This window comes from Myripristis murdjan, chromosome 2 (genome assembly GCF_902150065.1).
Source record: "Myripristis murdjan chromosome 2, fMyrMur1.1, whole genome shotgun sequence".
NCBI lineage: Eukaryota > Metazoa > Chordata > Actinopteri > Holocentriformes > Holocentridae > Myripristis > Myripristis murdjan.
The window spans coordinates 2,898,934-2,919,322 of NC_043981.1; the positions used below are offsets into that span (position 1 = coordinate 2,898,934).

Sequence of the window (20,389 nt, forward strand, 5' to 3'; positions counted from 1 at the left end):
TGACGCAACTTGTCAAAATGGCGTTGCTTCGAGTGACGGACTGGAGTTAGCTCCCATTAAACCGTAGAATTTATTCCGTTATATGACCAAGAAAGGACGCGTCTGACACGGACACCATGGCGGCTCTGGACCAGAAATCACCCAACGTGCTCCTCCAAAGCCTCTGCTGCAGAATCACGGGGAAAAGCGAAGGTACATCAGTTGATGCTAGCTTGGTCCGTGCTACAGCACATACGTGCCGCTCTCCTGTGTGCAGGAAACGTCACGCCAGTCTTCACCACAAATTCCATTAGTTTGTATTTGCCCGTTTTTCCGACACATGTACATATAAGCTAGACCACAACTTCATTTATTTTCCGAGTGATTGTCCTCTGCTTGTAAATTCGGCATATAACGACCATTACGCAGCGTGTATTAAAAAAGCAGGACAACTTTTTGTATTGGTTTACATTTGTCACTCCCGCCCACCGCGGCTGGAATAGCACTGTAGCAGGAACAGGATAATCGAATCTAAAAAACAGATTATATGGCATTAAGGTGCTATTTATGATTTGGGGTGTATGCCGTAATAAAGAGCACATTTTATCGATTCACATGAGGCATTAACTCGTGTATGTGTGGTATGCACGTTTGCCATTAAGCACTGCCACATTAAACTGACAGATTTTTTATGAGAGTTTGGCTTGACGTGCTGGCCACCGTCTGGAAGAGATGGACGGCACGTATCGGTGCTACGTCTGTGTTCACTGACAGCTTAGCTAGCTAGAGCAACCCCCCGCTCAGCGTTAGCTTCACGCTTGCTCCAGCTGTTAGTAACCTGTGCTCAGTTTTTAGCTTTGGCTTGCACAGCAGGTGCTAACATTAGCTATTCAGTCTAAGTAATTAGTAAGCTGGCTAAAGCGTTAGCTCTCATGCTGAGCACAACACTGCTCCCCTGCCTCTTGTTGGCTGTGGCTGTGTCTTGTAGGCTAGTTGCAGGCCCTTGCTGGATGCAAGCATCCATGTGGAAGGTTAGCATGTCTGATATGGGATAGCAGTACAAGTGGTGTCAGCCCAGCTCCATCAGTTTCTGGATCTTAAACATTGTAGCGTCATGCCTTTGATATATTAGGAGGACAGTGAGGCTTTGGAGATGGGCAGTTATGCCAGAAATTTGTATCAATTTTTTAAAAACTCCTAAATATTGTTATTTCCACTCTGATTACGTGCCATTTATTAACTAATATGCCTCTAATCTTATGCTATTTTGTTGTACACACTGATTTTGTCCCAATCACTGATTTCCATTCACGGAACAACAAAACCCTTGGAAACTTTGAGGCAGTCAAGATTTATACGCATATTTGGATCCCCATTAGTCATTAGCAAGGTAGCAACTACTCCTCCTGGGGTCCGCACAAGTAAACATTACATTATAATACAAAACAATACATCCTAATGCAAAAAATTACGTCGTAACTGCTAAAAAAACATTAGTATGCATTCATTTTGAGACAGGAAGTGGAAAAACAACCTCCTGATGCGTGCCATGTATTAATGTTATGGCCATTTCTACTATATGAAAACTGATGGTACAGCATTCGGGATTTTAGGCAGTGAAGTATTTGTTTTAAAACTGAGAAGAGAAATAGCCAAATAACTGTCCTGTCCCTCACCAATGACCAGACTAAGGTTACAGGCATTCTTATGATGTTGGCTCTTCTGTTACACTTCAGAACGAGTCATGTAGCTCTGCTCTGCACTAACTGCAGTTTTTCCAAGTCTTATTTGACGTGCTTAACCACACACTGGACGGTAATCCAAATGAGTAAGAACTAATGTTTGAACAATGTGAGAGATACATTGTTGTTATATTCTGATATATAATATCCCCAGTGGGATAAAGCTAATGAGGGGAAGTATTTGGATAAAAGGAGCAAATGCACACATACAAGTCTTGGAAGTCGCAGAGTCCACCTTCAGCGACTCTGTGAGAATTTAAATAGAAGAGCTAATACTATTGATCATAACAGTTTGCCACTTCTACATCGTCTTGAAATGCTGTCAATCTGCCATGACCTCTTTGTCATTGTCGATCATTTCTGTCTCCAGCTGAAGTTGCCCACCAGTTCCAGTATGCAGTGCGAGTCATTGGCAGTAACTACGCCCCCACTATTGAACGAGATGAATTCCTGGTGTCGGAAAAGATCAAGAAAGAACGTGAGTGGCATGAGGACTAACACTGTCCTCTGTATTCCACTCCTGTGGTTTTGAAATTGGACTTGGCCACACTGGAGTTTTAGTAATCTTTGGATGAATCGTTCAGCCCTACAACAGGTTAAATTTAAACCCACCTGGAAACTGAACTCTGTTAGTTTATCTTATGGGAATCCCAAAGCTTACAAAGGCTTCATGTAGGGAAAGTGTGTAACAGTCACCCTGCAGAGAAACCTGATCCAGCAGGTTAGCTGATGCTGAAAACAATTGCAGCTACTGGCTGCTGAAAACAATTGCAACTACTGGCTGCTTGTCTTCACTCTGGCCATATTAGAAAAATAAATGCATATGAAACAATGCAAAAGTAGTAAATTACCCAAGTTGTAGATCTCTAATTGCACTGAACAATTAATCAAAATATTATCAAATTCTCAAGGTGGCCAACTGCACTATTCAAATTGCAGGTGGTGCAGTTTTTTTGCAAAGGTAAAATGTGTGACAAAACATTGTTATAAATAAAGTATTATGGTGCTACAGAGATACCCTGACCTACAAATTATATTTTCCAGGTTTGTTTGGTACAGACCCCAGCAAAAATCACAACATTATTATTTAATAGCTTTTTCACTGAACATGAAAACTGTAATGCAAAAATGATAATTTTTACTAAAATCGTGAATGATATTGCAGTCAAAATATCTCTAAATTTTAACCATATCATTCAGCCCATTTTCTAAGACCAATGTGTTCTGCTGCTCTTATTTTTTCACTTGAGTATATTGATGAGTTGAAACTGTGGAGCAGTGCAGTCTGCCATTCTGTCATGCTGCCAGGTAGTTTTACAGGTGTGAGTATTCATGCTGGTGAATTTCTCTTTTTATGTTACAGCCTCTATACAAACTCCATTTGTGTTGGCAACTAGCCTTTATTGCACCATAACAGCAAATCCCTGTAGACTTTCATAGTAGCCAAAGTAGTGCCATTAGTGGAAAAATATTGACCCACACTTTGATGTAGAAAATAAAACAAAAATGGACAGCACTTATCTTTATTTAGCCCCAGAGCTGACCAGGACTCATCGGACCTTGGTTAAATAAATCTTTAAGGACTTAACCATAACAAAGGTTGCACAATTGTTGTTCCAATGATATTCCAGATTATGCTGCAGCATGATTAGTTATTACTGACAGTTGACCTTTTTCACATGAATAGCAGGTAAACACAGGTGTATGTAAAAGTAATCATAATTTTTCCAGGATGAGAACAAGACTAAAACTACTGTAAATAAAGTGAATCTTTGTTTAAAAAAAAAAAAAAAAAACTATGATGAAATATAATAACATTTTTGTCAACGAATAAAAAAGAAATGACAGTATAGCCTAACTCCTGACCTCAGTTTTGAGGGAAACAGACATATGGGCAGACTTTACTTTTGATATTAAATACTGTATTAGAACGAAAACTAGATACAAAATACAAGAAGCTATAATGAGGAATGGAGATCAGTCTGTGTGTAAAGGTCACTAACAAACAATTTAATGAAAAAAATATGAAAAGTGATTCAGTAGAATTAGATGAAACCTTTTGTTTTCATCGACTAAAGCCACCTGAGGATTTTGTTGACAAAATCTAGACTAAAACTAACCCCATTCAAATGACTAAAATGTGACTAAAACTAAAGTTTGTTTTATTTAAAGGCTGAGACTAAAACGAAATCAGATTGGCTGTCAGAATTAACACTGGTAGGCAGGGAATCCCAAGGTCCTTTAAAATTAGAACAAGTCTTAAAATATCTCCATTTAATTTAGATATTTTGGATAAAGAAGCCGTCAAGGTTGCCACCCTCACTGCTTGTAATTGGACTTAAAATGAAAGTACCTTGTACCTATCTCTGGGTGAATTTAGTGAGCTATGGAACAAGATTCTCCTGTTGTTGTTTTAACCGGCTCACTGATTAGACTGTTTTCTGTCTGGAGAATGCTCTCACCTTATTTTATTTTTATAATTTGCTCATTTATTCTTTGGAACTGTGTCATGTATGTTGTTGTTTTTTTGGCCAGATATCACTTAAAAATGAGACTTTGAATCTCAATGTGTTCTTTACCTGGTAAAATAAAGGTTACAAAACTCTAAATTTAAGGCCTTTAAAATTATTAAACTGTCTTAAATCCAATTACCAGGTGTTTTATCTCTTCAATGTGCATTGATTTTGTGCTACAGCACAGTGCATCTCATCTGCTTTACTAAACATAGTAGACTTAATATCTCTTATGTGCTCTCTTAGTAACATTTAATTTCCTGTCCTTTTTATTACACTTTCCATTTCATTAGTTATGTTCAAATTGTACATATGCTGTTTTTGGAGTGCATCCTTTGGCTTTTTAAGTTCCAGATAGCATTAAAATGTCTTAAAGTTGTAAATTTGAAACCTACAAGCACACTGCTGTGGATGACAAGAATTTTCCGACTTTGTTAAGTGTTCTTCCAAAATAGGCTGGTAGCTTCTGTCGTAGCAGATGTTCAGAAACTGTCCTGTTCACATTCAGACAGAATAACAGATTTGGTTTTGTTGCAGTGCTGAAGCAGAGGAGAGAAGGAGACGCTGCGCTGTTCTCAGAGCTTCATCGAAAACTTCAGACTCAGGTTGGTACATGATGTTTATATTTGGGTGTCTCAGATCAACAAATATTAATAACAGTAGAGCTCACATGTACATAAGTACATCAATATATCCTCGAAAGAATCCTGGAAAATGGTTCCCTTGAAAGAGTGGGAACTCTTCTTGCTCAAAGAAACAAATAGTTCATCTTGTTGTATAACATTGCTCATGTAGCCTGAATTAATTGAGCATGCCAACACGGATTAGAATGAAGTGTGTGTTTAATTGATGGACTTTGTGCATCTCTGCTCTGTTTCCGCTACACAGGGGGTTTTGAAACATCGCTGGTCTGTCCTCTACCTGCTGCTCAGCCTGTGTGAAGACCCCCGCAAACCATCCAGCAGGGTGGGACACACACGCGCTCTCTCTCACACACACACACACACACACACACATAATTGATCTAAGTCTCAGTCTCTCTTAATCTTGGAACAATTTTTTTTGACAGTTTGTGAAACCTTTGCTTCACAGCAAGAAAAAGCTTAACGTCCAGCTCTGCACACAAGCCTGTTTTACGGTAGTAAAGCCAACAGCAACATACTTTAAACATAGGCACATCCTACTTGATGTAGAGACATTTAAAGAGATTTCAGATTTCATATCTCAACCCCAAAATGGTCATAATATAATGAATCATCACATACTGGCAAAGTGTTAGAATGCTGTTATTTCAAGATTTTGTTACATAACTTTAAAAAAAAAATTATAATACAGTCTGTTACATTTATTTCATTACATGTCATAACATTATTAGCATTTATTATGATTTAGGGAGATTTAATGTTACAGTTATTACACTACAGAGCTGTACAAACACATTAAACAATCTTACGTTTATTGTCAGACCATCTAATTCGTTTCTGAAACGCATACAGAGTTGCTGTCATCAGTGTTTAAAAATGTTAGTTTGTGAGGGTAATACTGACAGCATATTGGCCCACACAAGTCAGATCCCAGCCTCAGGTTCTCAGGCAGGTTCTGATTAGCTGTTCCAGAGTTTGGATTAAAAACCGGAGGTGATTGGTTTTTTACTATGGATCAATATTCACCTTTAAAACATTCATAGAATTGATATGCATTTTTTTGTTGATTGATTGGTTATATTTGTATTACTTGTCTTTGTTTCATCTTTTTTGTCAAGTAATAGTATGCATCCATTTTGGTAAACACTATTTTAATAATGATGAAATAATGATGATTATAATTTATTGCTGTAATTATTGTTGTGGCTCTTTTTGTGTGATTGACTTGGCCCACCTTTGTCTTCTCTTACCTCACTATGGTTCCCAGGTTGGCAGCTATGGGGCGCTATTTGCCCAGGCGCTCCCTAGGGACGCCCACTCCACCCCATTCTACTGTACCCGGCCCCAGAGCCTGGCACTGGGCTATGGGGACAGGAGCGGGGGCCTCTCAGCCAGCATGGGCACCAGCGGCGTCTCCAGCCTGGGAGTGTACTCACTGAACGGACCCACACCAACGCCACAGTCACTACTGGCTGGGTGAGAAGATGCATAGAAACACACACACACACACACACACACACACACACTGTGCGTAATCCTTTAAAGGAGAGCACACCGCTTAATGTATACACCCTACAGTTGGACTGATACATCAGGCAGGGCTGGGCAATATATCAATTTTATATCAATACCATGATATGAGATTAAATATCATCTGAGATTTTGGATATCACAATAATGTGATATGGCAGAAGTATTGTCTATCACTGCTTCATTTATGTTGGAAAAAAATTCTCAAACTCAATAGGGGTGGGACAAAATCGATCAACTTAAGTGTTGCAGTTCTTTTTTTTTTCACTGTTTTTTTTTCTTAGTGTTTAGTGTTTTAGAGCTGATTTTAAAGTAAAGATATTGGTATTATATGAAATTACACCACATATGGACTCCGTTGGTACCAAACCTGTCATTCTAGGTTGTCTGCAAAGTGACTAAATATCAATCCAAAGTTAACTGGCATTTTCTCTCTGACCTGGCCTAAACAGTCATAACATTTTTTAATTAAAATTTTCATAAGTCATAAAAACTGACGGGATAATGAAGTTACTTTTTTTTTTCAAGTTCAGCATGCCATGGGAAAACACACTGCAACAGGAAACCTTAGATTTTTCAGCACTGTGAAGCATGTGCAGTGTGAACAGTGGATTAATTAAATTTTTGACCTCAGTCACTGACTGTCACATCCAGCACAGCTACAATCGAAAAATGTACATTCAACAAGATGTGGATGGATTCTAGTGCATTTTGTTCTTGTTTATTGCCAATTCTGGGAAGCAAGCATGAAACCTCTCAGTGTATCTGTAAAATGCTCAAGTTAGTTGGGTGTGAAGGCTTTAGAGTCATGAATCGGAAAAACATACAGCAGTAAACACCTACTGTCTCCCAATATCATTCCATGTCAATTTTGCTTATCCTTCATACTTAGATCCATATGTTTGTGAAATAAGTATGAAATTGTGTCCTCAGTGGTCTTAAAAATGTCTCAAAAAGTCTTAAATTTGACTTTGTGGAGCTTGCAGGAATCCTGCGAGAGAATTGCAGTACATTTTGTTAGGAGTGAGAACATAATCAGCACCAACTACAGGAGACAAGGGTTTATGTTTATAAGGAGATGTGATAGCCAGAAGCTTGTCATGCTTGATTACAAACTGGGCAAACCACAGTGCAGACACAGTGCTCTTATTCATCTGTTTCTTCATATGTTCCTAACTGGTTTGAACAGTAGAGAATGTAAATTAAAGCCACTGAATACTGGCAGAATCTGTAACCTGGCAAAACAAAGTCAACAAATCTCTATCCAGTAAATAATCTGCTCCTGAGCCAATATGAAAATTCAAATGAAAAAGTCAAACAGTTAATGCGATTCCACCATGAGCAGTTCTTCTGCTCTTCCAACTGTTTTAGGTGCTAATTTGTTTAATTAAATTCATTTAAATTCATCATTGTTAATTAATTTTCAATGAGAGGCAAGCGGAGGAACAACATGGGGCGAGACAGTTCTGCTGGTGGGACGGGATACGGGCCCGTCTTAGTAAAAAACTCACGTACTGAGCACATGCCTGCCCGCCTGCCTCCTCCACCAGAGCTGAATTCATCCACCCAGTTGACCAGCCAGCAGACACTGTGTGTCTTATACTATGTCTAGGTCCATCAACAAATGATGAAATTCACCAAATGCAGATATTAATATCACACATTAACACTGTCCATGTTAAAAAACAAAGAAAATAAAATAGGGGGTGCGGTTGCTTTAATCAGAGGCAAACCCACCTTTTTACTGAGTCCTACTTTCAAGCTCCATTCCACCTTCACCTGAGAGAACACGGTTATTTATCTAACGCTTGGCCTATAAAAACACTCAATGCTAGATAAAGGGGGCATCAATTAGCACTAGAAAATGAACATGTCATTCAGCTGGTCTCTCATAAACCTATTTTATGGAGCTCTTAACTTTAGAAGGGCATTTCATTCCATTTATCCATATTAATAATGTAGTAGTCCTCCACTTATAAATGACCACTGAGCTGTCTGGACTCACCTTTTAGCTGCGAAAGGGCTGATCCCCAATCCAAACACTTAAAAAAGGCTTAATGGTATTGAATTGTGATGAAAGATCCTGAAAAATCCAACATTGGGCCTTTAATTATGCATAGACATGCATGTTTGAAGACTTCCTAGGGATGTTGTCAGCTTTTTCTTTTTTTTTTTTTTTTTGCTGAGTCCAACTGTAATCGTGAGTGGATCATCCCACACATTGCTATGCATCATTTGTTGACAGGGTATATAAAGGCAATATAGTGCCAAAATAAAAACAATATAAATGAGAAAATGAAGACACAAGAAAAACAGCTGCAAACAAGGAATAAAACCATAAATGAGAAACAATAAAAACAGTTGTCCTGGTTTGATTTGATGCATCATCAAAGTAAAACTCAAAACGTTTATGACAGTCTAGGCAGTCTAACATCTCAAGAAAATGTGCTGCTTTATATTGTGTTTCTGCATGAACTTGAATAAAAACTGATTGAAAAATAAGTCCTGAAATGCTGAACTGCCAGCAGTGACTCTGGAACACAATGAAATCACACTCTCAATTTGGAAGGATAGATGGCAACCAGAATTTCATTGGTATGACTTTTTAAAGATCCCTACAAATACCTTTTTTTTTTTTTTTTTTTTTTACTGAAGCTCCCAGTAGATTTAACTTAACTAAATCTGACAATTTGCATGCTGCAGATATTCTAGTATTCAGTGTTTCCTCTTAAATTGTATAACATGCAGTGTGGAAAACATTCTGAAAGAATTTAGACCAGGGGACCATTGTTTGCTAAAAGAACAATATCAGCCACAACCCTCAAAACAAAAGTCATTTGGTGTGTTTGTGTTTTTCAGTCAACCACCTCAGTCGGCAGTGGGTGGCACTCAGCCCCTGGGCTCTCGTCTGGCCTGGGCTCTTCCTGTAAGCTCCTCCCCTTCGTCTGCTCTGGCTCCGCCCACCACACGGCCCCCACTCGGACCACCTGCCCTCTCAAACAGGGTGCTTCGTCCACGCAGAGACGGAGACGCTAATGGTGAGTGTCACAGTTGAATTCATAAGGTCCTAATTACATCATAAACATAAATGTGATGTCATTTATCCATCTCTGTGTTTCTGTCAAAATGAATCAAGTTCTACATCAGAGTCAATATTTTTGATGTTGTTACTGCCTTTAGACTGACCTGGTACACTTGCCTGTGGGAAAATGCCCACTCACTTGATACTTACCTGTCATGTACAGAGAAATAATAATACAAAAAAAAAAAAAACTTGACTTCACAATCTCTGTGTAAAAAAAAGTAATGGTTAGGATCTTGCTATCTAATGAAAAGGAAAGTGTTACAGTGACAGCTGATAAAATCATCTAGTTAATGACCAACCATATTCCTGCCTAAAACCTCTCTCTGACCTGCACCAAATATACAGTACTTACTTACTTATGTTATACGTCTTTGCAATGCTTATTTAGATAAGAAAAAAAATGTCTAAAATCAATCTAAAAATGTGTTAGTAAGAGTTTTTTGTAGACAGGCTGCAGAGAACAAAATGACATGATATCCACAATCAAGTAATTGCATACAGTGTAAGGCATCGTTATTTTTATTTAATGTATTTATTTTGTCCTCAGAATAGATTGGCAAAAAGGCAAAAACAAGGGTACTGGGGCCCAGGATGAAAATAACAAGAATTATCGCCCAAGCACAGTGCTCACCCTATCGATCGAAGCTTGGTTTTCAAAGCATGTTTCCTACAGCGAATGCAATTCAGGGTGCATTAGCGGCAAAAGACCAGAAATATTTCAAAGCCACTGATCTGCTCTCCCATTACCTCTGTGCCCTTTTGATCTCTCAATATCTGAGCTAAAAAGCTGGAATGTTCCTCACCTCTTCTGAAGCTGCAGATCTGGCTCAGGATCTGTAGTTGGGTAGTCTCTGTCTTCATGTCACAGTTACTTTAGTTGGAATTTATAGCATCACAGTAGTTCATTTATAAAGTTATTTTGTTGCACGTTTTACCTTTATCTGAAAAATAGCAGCTCCTGTAATTTAGATGTTGCACTTTGTAATTATGTGACTTAAATAAAATTTCAGTTAATTGTTGAGCCCTAATATGTGTCACTATAGAAATATGCACTTTGGAATAGTGACTCTGAGTGACAAGTGTAACTTCAGCCTGTAGCCTTCAGATTGAAAACATAGAACCCAAAGAGTGCAGTGTTAAAATTTACAATATTAGAAATGACAACACAAATCTTGCTTTGAATTAACACATTTTTTACATTGTTATATTAGTTAAAAAATACAAAATACAACAAATTGCCAGAAAATTAGAAAAAGAACTTGAACATTAACTAAAAAAAATCATTTGAAAATTTAGAGGAAAAAAGAGATAAAATAGATAAATTAAAAAAAACAACAACCAAGAAACCTATATTTATAATGCTGAAGTTAGAGATTTTACAAGCATTTATGCCCATTAAAACAAACAAAAATCGCAACCGTTCTGTGCTACAACTGAAAATTTTAATTATCATATTGGAAACATTGCTTTGCTGTTTGCTTCACTGTCTTTCTACTATGCTTTGAATTATCTCGCATTTTTAACGCTATAATATTAGGTTTTAAAAAAAAAAAAAACAAGAAAATTACCAGAAAATTAGAAAAAGAAAACATTTAAGTTAAAGGTGGGAGAAAAAAATCGATTTTTAGATGCATTGCGATGCGGATGTGTGGCGAGCCAACATCAGTGCATTAATGTCAATAGATGCTTATAAAATGATTAAAAAACGCAGAACTGAAGTGTGGGAGAGCAGCGTCCAGCCAGGCAATTGCAGAACACACACAACAGAAAACAATCACGTGAAGATGGCTGAACAAGCTGAAAGAAACATCAAACCGGCACCCTTTGCATTAAAAGCGTGCTAAGCGTTCAGCGTGCTGAAGTGTTTGGAAACACTTCAGATTTTATGAAGAGGAAGGGACAAAAGACCTAGATAAGAGCCAAATAGTGTGTAAGCTATGTCACACAACGCTGAAATATTTTGGCAACACAAAATTACAGTAAATGAATCTATTTAGCGTTCTTTTTAATCATGGTTCATTACAAATAGACCTTGTTTTAGTTGTCGCACAGTAAAAAAACAAACAAATTGTCTGAAAAATTATGCAAAAAATAATTCAATGACAATCACAAAAATATGCATCAAGATGCATAAAGATGCATCGATAATCGCTTTATAATTGCATCCTTGCCCTCATAATGGTAATCAAATCGTTATTATTATTCACAATACTGATTATTGAAAAATTTGTAATGTAAAGATCCTCAGTTATCAGCCTTGGCATCCGGAGCTCAGACCATGGCTTTGTGGGGTTTTATCCCTCCTCAGACTCATCCTTTACATTACTAAACAAAGTGGTGTGCCATCCCCTTTCAAACTACATAGTGTGCCCTTAAAAACTAAGTGTTGGAAAGATCATCTCTGTCATCAGAGATATTATCTGCCTCAGCTCTGTGTCAACAGTTCTCTACAGCGGCACTAAATCTGTTGGCTCCCAGCAGCCCGCTGTGTTAGCATTGGCAACGCACTTAATCCTTAATGCATTTCTGTGACTGCAAGCAGCACAAATGCATTCAGTAAGTGAATTCATTTGAAAAGAATGAATTTCTCTTGCAGAGTAACTTGTGCAAAGCATCACTTGTGATCCCAACATGAGCGTAATTCATCTCTTTGTCATTTTTATTCCCTTGTCCTTTGCGGGCGCAGCGGAGGTGAGCGAGGCGTCGCTGGTGCGAGACATCCTCTATGTCTTCCAGGGCATCGATGGCAAGTTCATCAAGATGAGCGCCCAGGATAACTGCTACAAAATAGACAGCAAGGTACCCCAATGTAACAAACCTTGTGCAGCCATTAATGGACTGAATTATTTTGGCAGGAGGCTCAGTTAGTCCGGTACATTCTTTACAGTGCAGTTTCTTAGTGTTTTAAATGCTTTAAATTGCATGAATCCTTCAGGTCCCAGAGCTGCTACATAATTTAACCATATACTTTATCATCAAGTTAAACAGCCAGGATAACACAAGCTACAGTATACTACAGTGACATAACCACTGTTGTAGATTGCGTTGATAGTTATTGTCATCTTTCTACATTTCTCAATCAGACCACATTTTAAGTTCAAGTTAGAGAGGATACGTTTGCATGAGTCAAAAAGTATAAGATGATCTGTGTGGCTATGAAATACAGCAAACTGTAATTAGCATGATATAATTTTCTTCACATTGGTGATAATGAGATATTTTTGCTTTTTAAAGTCAGCCACTAAGCAAACTTTGTCAATTTCAGTTCCACCTAAGTTTCTTCCACTGAAGTACACACACTAAAGACAGTTTGCAACTGTACAAGATATTTTTATTTACTGGAAACTAGATTTTATGTATAATATTTTGTTTATATCATAATTAAACAAACTTTTAAATATTCAAATTTTACCTCAGATGTGTGGTTTGATATTTATGGTTCTACAGAATTTTCAATAAAGAGAATAAAGAATATTTTGAACCATAATTAACCTTTTGATTTCTTCAGCTTTCACTCAGAAGCAAAAAGTCACTTGTAAATGTGACATAGATAACTATTCAGCATATATTGATGTAATTATCGATAGACTGATCTGATAAATATTACTGTGATGATATTTTTGACTGTGTTGCCTGGACCTGTTTATGTATTGGGCAAATCACAGCTGTATTTGCCTCAGAAGTCCTGTCCCAAGTTATAAGTGCCAAAATAGAGATTGACATGGAAAGTTTGATACTGGGGCTCTGTGGGGAAAGTGTGAAGGCCTTCATTTCTGATTAGCCTCCTGTGGAAAGGGAAGTTTTTTTTTTTCCCTACAGCCGCTTAAATTTTATCGCTCTACCAAATAGATATGGCCTGAAACCGCTGCAAGCCAGGCCTTTGATACCCTGCTGTGATGCTGATTGTCCTTTTCACTATGATCTGTTGGAGAGAATTTGTTTCCATGACAGACAGCTTTTCTTATGAAGTAGTGTTGAGATATGGACTGCTACACATGCACACACATACACACTCACTCAAAGCATATGTCCAGAGTAAAGCTGATATCAAGCACATCATTGTTGATCTGGCTTTAAAAGCCTTAGAAAGATTCAACAAATCAATATGGAGCTCTTTGGCTCCCCGCCACATCGACCACTCTCTCTCTCGCTCTCTCTCTCTCCTGCAAATCTCTTTTATTCCCTCTCTCTCTCTGTCTCTCCCTTCGTCTCTTATCATCAATAGGAAGGCCATAGCTCTAATATTTCCACTAGTAGATTTGTCCTTGCTCTCTGGTCAAGCTGCTGTGACCAAGCTGATGGACATAAACCTACTCAGACCTGTGATTGTCAGGGATGAGGAGTCAAGGATGGACTCTTCTTTTGCCTCTTCACTTCTTTGCCAAGGTCTCTTGATACTATTTTCAGCTGATTAAAAATGTAATGCATCACTTAATGCAAAGTCATTTTCTACTAGGTTACAAATCTGGTGCTTTAATTCCTTCAAAATGCCTTTCAACTACCGTGGCAATAGAAAACTCCCTTTGGACCGGTTAGTTACTGTCAAGCAGAAATAGTTGCAGAAATATAGCACTCACATGGAATGATTATCCAAATTTTGTTTAAAATCAGACCTTTGCAGTCTATGATGTTACAAGAGGGATAAACAAATGAATGGGCTACATAGCGCCCCCTCTGACCATTTTGTTTGGATATTAGACTGGTGCATTTTTTCCTTAACTTTCATTGGAATTGGGCTGATGGTATCTGAGGTATCATGTAGAATGAAGTAGAGTAACAATCAGTTTCTTACATGTGCAACAGGAACTGAAGTAAATTAGTGTCATTATGATTTAAAACAATGCATTTTCAGTGTATGCGTGATTCAGTTTCCCACTTTGACTCTGACATTAATGCACATTTATTTCTGCCATATTCTCAAGAGTTTTTCCTTTATTTTTCTGTCTAAATTCAGGTTTTTAAAGCATTTGTTGTTGTAATGTGTGCTGTGTGTCACTAGGTGGTGCTGTGCAAGTCCCTGAGGGATACCAGCAGCCGGTTGGCCGAGCTGGGCTGGCTTCACAACAAAGTCAGGAAGTACACGGATGCTAGGAGCCTCGACCGGGCCTTTGGACTGGTTGGACAGGTGTGTGTGTGTGTGTGTGTGTGTGTGTGTGTGTGTGTGTGTGTGTGTTGTGCTCTCTCTCTCTCTCTCTCTCTCTCTCTCTCTCTCTCTCTCTCTCTCTCTCTCTCTCTCTCTCTCTCTCTCTCTCTCTCTCTCTCTCTCTCTCTCTCTCTCTCTCCTCTCTCTCTCTCTCTGTGTGTGTGTGTGTGTGTGTGTGTGTGTGTGTGTGTGTGTGTGTGTGTGTGTGTGTATCTGTGTGGAGACTACAGTGTCTGCCCTATCAGTTATCTTTTGAACATGTGTGCATCATCCTCCACCAATACATTTCCTTCCTGTGTTCTCTCTCTGTCACAGATATCTTATTTATTTATTATTATTATTTTTATTCCATAATAACACATCATTCTATGTCCTTAACAATGCTTCCTTTCAAACAAAATGCACACTGACTTACACAACAAAATGTGAACATAAATGCAATTCAATTTAAACAAGGTTATTGGCAAGACATAACATTTGCTATAAAGTATTGTGAAAGCGTGAATATATTTTCATGTGATTACGTACATTTTATCTTTATCTTTATATATCTTTAATTGTCCCCAATGGGGCAATTAGTTCTGCAACAAAGGGAGCACACACAACAAAAATACAAACACACATGACATAGGGAAAAAAATAAATAAATAAATAAAAAGAATAAATAAATGGTCACTTGAATTTGAGAGATGACATTACGAGTTTGGGAGACTATTCCACCCATCTACCTTTTCCTCCTGGCATTTAAAAGAGAAACCGCAGAGGGTACAAAGGAGTGCTTATATCTGTTTGTTTTTGCAAGTGGGAGTCTAAGTAGTGAACCTGATGGTAAAAACTGAAACTGTTGGTGTGAAGGATGAGAGCAGTGAGACAGGATGGAGGTTGCTTTCTTAATAAGTTGTTTGTTATAGAGCTCTTGTAGAGTTCTATAACAAACAACTTATTAAGAATAGTTAAATGATACCAGAAATGAAAAGACAAAAGAAATTGAAACAATCCAGTCAGTATTTGATGAAATGAAACAATAAAACTAATGAACATTAGGATTTGATGAAATGAGATCAGTCCTTCTCTCTGGCACACTGTGATGCCAGATTGTGACGTCATGACTTGGTGATGACAGCGCAAAGACACCAAGACACAAACTGTCAACATGTCATTAAGGGTTCCATAAGCAGCTCTGACACAGAGGAGCAACATCTTGCTCTGTTCTGTCAGTAACATGAGCAAAAACCACAAATCCTGTTGGGCCTGTGAGGAGGTCGGGTCTGAGCTAGAGGCTGAGGCTGCCCCCGATCCAGAGGCTGAGGCTGCCCCCGATCCAGAGGCTGAGGCTGCCCCCCATCCAGAGGCTGAGGCTGCCCCCGATCCAGAGGCTGAGGCTGCCCCCCAGCCAGAGGCTGCCCCCTCAAGGTTCCGCTCTGTGTTTCGACGTCGTAGAAGGACCAGACAAGATTTTGGTGTACAGTGCAGTGACAATGATGATCTCAAAAGAGATGTTGGCACACAGCACTCCGACGATGATGATGTCAAAGGAGATGTCGGCACCACGTCTGGACCGTGCAAATTGTCCTTCTCATGCCCAAACCTGTCTGAGATAGCCGAGTCTGCCGGACCCTCATCCAAGAGGGAGGCAGAGGAGCGTGTCAACAAGCACAGGTCAAAACCGTTTTCAAGTTGGCTTCACCTTCCAGAGGAGACGATTTCCAACCTGATAGTTGACCTGTACAACGAGGCTGCTGCAGAAGTTGCTGCAGAAATGAATCTGCCTGTGGATTTCAGTTTGAACTGGGACGAGCTGCTTGTGGACTTTGAGTAACGCACACAACTCTGGACCCTGGAACTTGTTTTTCTTTTTTCTCCTTTGCACTTTAACTAAAAGGACTAAAAAAACAATTATGTTCTTTCAGCCTGAGCCTCATTTCCAAGCGTTTACCACCTGTTGTACGCACTTGGCCCACAGCCCCAGGTTTCTCTCTTGTCTGAGGTTTCTCTCATTCCTTGGTTGGTGTTCAAGTTAAGGCCCAGATTAAAAATATTTGTAATTGTCTTTTAAATTTTAAAATTTTTCCTCACTTTTGCATCACTGCAACTATAAATCTCTTTGATTCCTCAGTTTATGTTAAAGGTAAAATGAATTAAAATAAATTAAGAAAACATTTGCATAATCCGTGTTGGTAAAATGATTATACCAACATACACACAGATAGGACAATGTAAGCGCAAAAAAAAGTAGAAGTAAGAATAAAGAAGCAGAATTGCATCCGTGAATGTATGAAAACATACAGAAAAAACTGTGATTCTCATCTGTGAAGTATTTGACTATCATCTTTGATACAGCTATTCCTAAAATGCCTCAGGAGAAACAAGACATCAGAAGAAGAGCCATTGAAATGGGATGTTTGTTGAGGAGTAAACTTTGAGATTTCAGTCTGGGAGAGGTCAGGAGATTTACAATGCAGAGTCCTACATGGAGCTCTGGCAACAAACTTCTGTGATAGTGGAATGTCCTTTTTGTGATCTCTGTTGTTGGGTGAGGCTTTCTCCCTTAGATTGTATATTCTGGAGCCTACGTGCTGGGTCAGGCCAAACTGGCTGTTAGGAGAAATCAGATGAGATGGAGTGGGCCAGCTGACCTGGTGTTATGTTTAGGGGCGTGTTCCCTCTCGCTCACTGAATATGCATGTTGTCTGGTCAGTGATACTGATAGATTTCAAATTGTTTGGTGTCTGGAAGGAGCTGTTTATACAGCCAGGGTTGATAATATGTGTGTAATGCTGATGTATTTTTCCCATTTAATGGCAGACAGTGAATGAATTTTTTATGGAACTGGTCTAGCATATAAAATGGAAACAGAAGTATTTGTTTTGCTGGGGTTGAAAGAGTTTGCTTGGTTGGTTGGGGTTAGTTGTTGGGTTTTGTATGCATGTATTTTTTATGTAATTAATATCGCACGACAGGGAGTGCTGTTATACTTGATATCAACATGGCCTTGAGTGTGATATTACTTTTGTACAATACTCTACAGACAAGTCGTGGTAATAACCAACAACAGATCATGATTTATATATTTAATACATTCAACTCTTCCAACACAAATAGTTCAGTCAGAATTCAAGCAACTCAACTGAACATAAACAGTTTCCTGATCACAAGTTAGCTTTCCGGGAAGTTTCCACTGCAGTGTCTGCTCATGGTGCTTTGTGGCCCAGAAAGTTCTTCCTGTTACTGATCCTCATCCCTCAACCCATAGCCACAACCACAGCCACAGTCTGGGAGCAGCGCTGCCTTGCAGTCAATAGTGGCAGCAAAAAACAAGAAATAAAGTCACAGTATCCAGGTTTCTATCCTCCCTCTTGTCCACTTCTGACCACCATTCATACTTTAACTCCAACATAGTATTTAGAAATGTGTCTGTCTTCCGTGGTGTGAATTTTGTTATAATGTAGATTATAGCTGTTCATGCAAATAACGGTTATTACTAAACACCAGTAAAACAGAATACTACTACTAAATAGTAAAATGTCCAAGTGCTGTTATACTGTGGGCTATATTAGCTCGTATGGAATGCTTCTTGTCCAGTCACATATCTAGTCTTTATTTTTTTTTTTTTTTTTTTAAAGCACCATTCAAATGTCTCTCTTTCTCTGTCTCTTTCTCACTCTCTGTCTCTCCACCCGCAGAGCTTCTGTGCCTCTCTCCACCAGGAGCTGAAGGAGTACTACAGACTCCTCTCTGTCCTCCATTCTCAGGTAACTACACTTAAACCACAGGTTGAACAACACATGGACTGACTGATGATTGCAGGTATAGACTAACAGGGGTTTAGATCAGATGGGAAGGATGGTTGATACGAGCTTCCTGTTTGCCTCATGCTACAGTGGGTAAATACCACTAGAAATATTATTCACCTCCTTTTTGAGATGGCCAGTTCCACTTGGGGACTTCAGATTTGGGGGTGGACATCTGAATTTTGACGTGTGTGTGTTTTATTGTAGCTGCAGGTGGAGGATGACCAAGGTGTGAACTTGGGTGTAGAGAGCAGTCTGACCCTCAGGAGGCTGCTGGTCTGGACCTATGATCCCAAAATTCGACTCAAAACACTGGCCGCCCTCGTCGATTTTTGCCAAGGTAGGTTGGTTGTGTGTTTGTGTGGTTGAAGGACAGGGTCATTGAGAAAACATCCACATGGCACCCTGGTAGTTCTCTGGTTAAGAGCGGGTACCATTTGTTGAAGAGGAGTCCTGATCACAGCATCCTGGGTTCAAATCTGACCTCATGCCCTTTGTGGCATGTTGTGCTCACTCTCTCTCTCTCTCTCTCTCTCTCTCTCTCTCTCTCTCTCTCTCTCTCTCTCTCTCTCTCTCTCTCTCTCTCTCTCTCTCTCTCCTGCCTTTCCTGTCTCTCTGCTGTGACTGTCAAATAAAGCAGAAAAAAAAATCCACATGGCAGCAGCAACACAACAAACTCGTTTTGGCCTGCTGTATCCAAAATAATATTTTTGGTCACTGAAAATTTAACTTTTGGAAAACGGTCCCCTCAGTGGATGTTTTTATTCCCCCTTGTGCACAGTGAAGATGATACAGTTAGTAAATGCGAACTTCAGACTCTCTCTCCATGCACATGCTCATAGTGGAGACACAGACGTTGCACAGCTGCAGCTTTCATCATTGCGGACATTCTTCACTATTAATTCAAGAGTTTGCATTCATTTGTAACTTTCATCAGGAGTTCTACCTTGGGTCCTACAAATCACCCCAAAGGATGTAATTTTGAGCACATTTTGTCAACTGTTTGAACACTTCAGGGTAATTATGGGTACTTCTAAGTGACTAGTCAGCCCCTACTTTGTTCCTATATAAATGGCTCACCCAAATTTTGTCATCAAACTCCATTTTCCACAGTTTTAGATATTATTAAGATGTTTTAACTATAGTCATAATATAAACAATACAGTAAGAAATCATCATCAGTTAATTTTACAGATATTGCAATTTCCATTTGATTCACAAATTTCTTAGCAATGATAATGATAATTTTTGTGTTCTAATTTTGACTTTCACTGAAAAAGCTGTTTTTTTTTTTTTTTTGCTGGGGTAACAATTAAACATTTTTGTTTTATCAAATAATTGTAGCTCAAGCAGTTTGGATTTTGCACTTGGCTATATTTTGATTTCAATAATATTATTGTTCATCCCTAATTCGTTGTATTTGTTACTCAGCAGTGTCAACAAACTACTTCAGTCACTCCTCAGCTTATTTGAGCATGCTCATACAGTGGAGGTTTGTGCATTTTTATGTTCTGGTGTTTACCAAGATATTTTGGCAACACTCCAGTGTTGACAGGTTTTTTTTTATTATTATTTATTTATTTTCAAAAAAGAAATAAAGTGGCATTGTCAGCGATATCCATGTCTGTGTAGACATGGCATCAGTATGTGACACAGTGTTTAACTGCTCAGGTAAAAGGTTTGATTCCTTTGATGTTTGTCATTGCTCATTCATATTTTTGTCCAGGTCGAAAGGGAGGCGAGCTGGCCTCAGCCGTCCATGCCTATGGCAAAACCGGAGACCCGCAGATGAGAGCGCTTGTCCAACACATCCTCAGCCTGGTGTCACATCCCATCCTCAACTTCCTCTATAGGTGGATCTATGATGGAGAGCTAGAAGATACCTACCATGAGGTAAGCACACACAGAGATTGCTCACAATTGTCAATTGCCCATTTTTCTTTGCCATAAATTCAGCTCTTT

The 20,389-nt window shown here is 38.9% G+C and overlaps 1 protein-coding gene across 2 annotated transcripts in view; it reads left to right on the forward strand.

Moving 5' to 3' along the window:
- Positions 1 to 20,389, forward strand: part of tubgcp3 (tubulin gamma complex component 3) — a 41,014-nt gene continuing 20,625 nt past the window's right edge. Inside the window, exons 1-11 of one of the 2 annotated variants that reach the window (XM_030069613.1) lie at positions 1 to 192; positions 2,092 to 2,199; positions 4,772 to 4,839; positions 5,123 to 5,200; positions 6,146 to 6,354; positions 9,268 to 9,446; positions 12,180 to 12,292; positions 14,493 to 14,618; positions 18,320 to 18,388; positions 18,635 to 18,767; positions 20,154 to 20,320. In XM_030069613.1, the coding sequence (XP_029925473.1) occupies positions 117 to 192; positions 2,092 to 2,199; positions 4,772 to 4,839; positions 5,123 to 5,200; positions 6,146 to 6,354; positions 9,268 to 9,446; positions 12,180 to 12,292; positions 14,493 to 14,618; positions 18,320 to 18,388; positions 18,635 to 18,767; positions 20,154 to 20,320 (1,326 nt within the window). In that variant the 5' untranslated portion in view covers positions 1 to 116. The remainder of the gene's footprint in view (positions 193 to 2,091; positions 2,200 to 4,771; positions 4,840 to 5,122; positions 5,201 to 6,145; positions 6,355 to 9,267; positions 9,447 to 12,179; positions 12,293 to 14,492; positions 14,619 to 18,319; positions 18,389 to 18,634; positions 18,768 to 20,153; positions 20,321 to 20,389) is intronic. The other variant, XM_030069605.1, reaches the window with a different exon arrangement.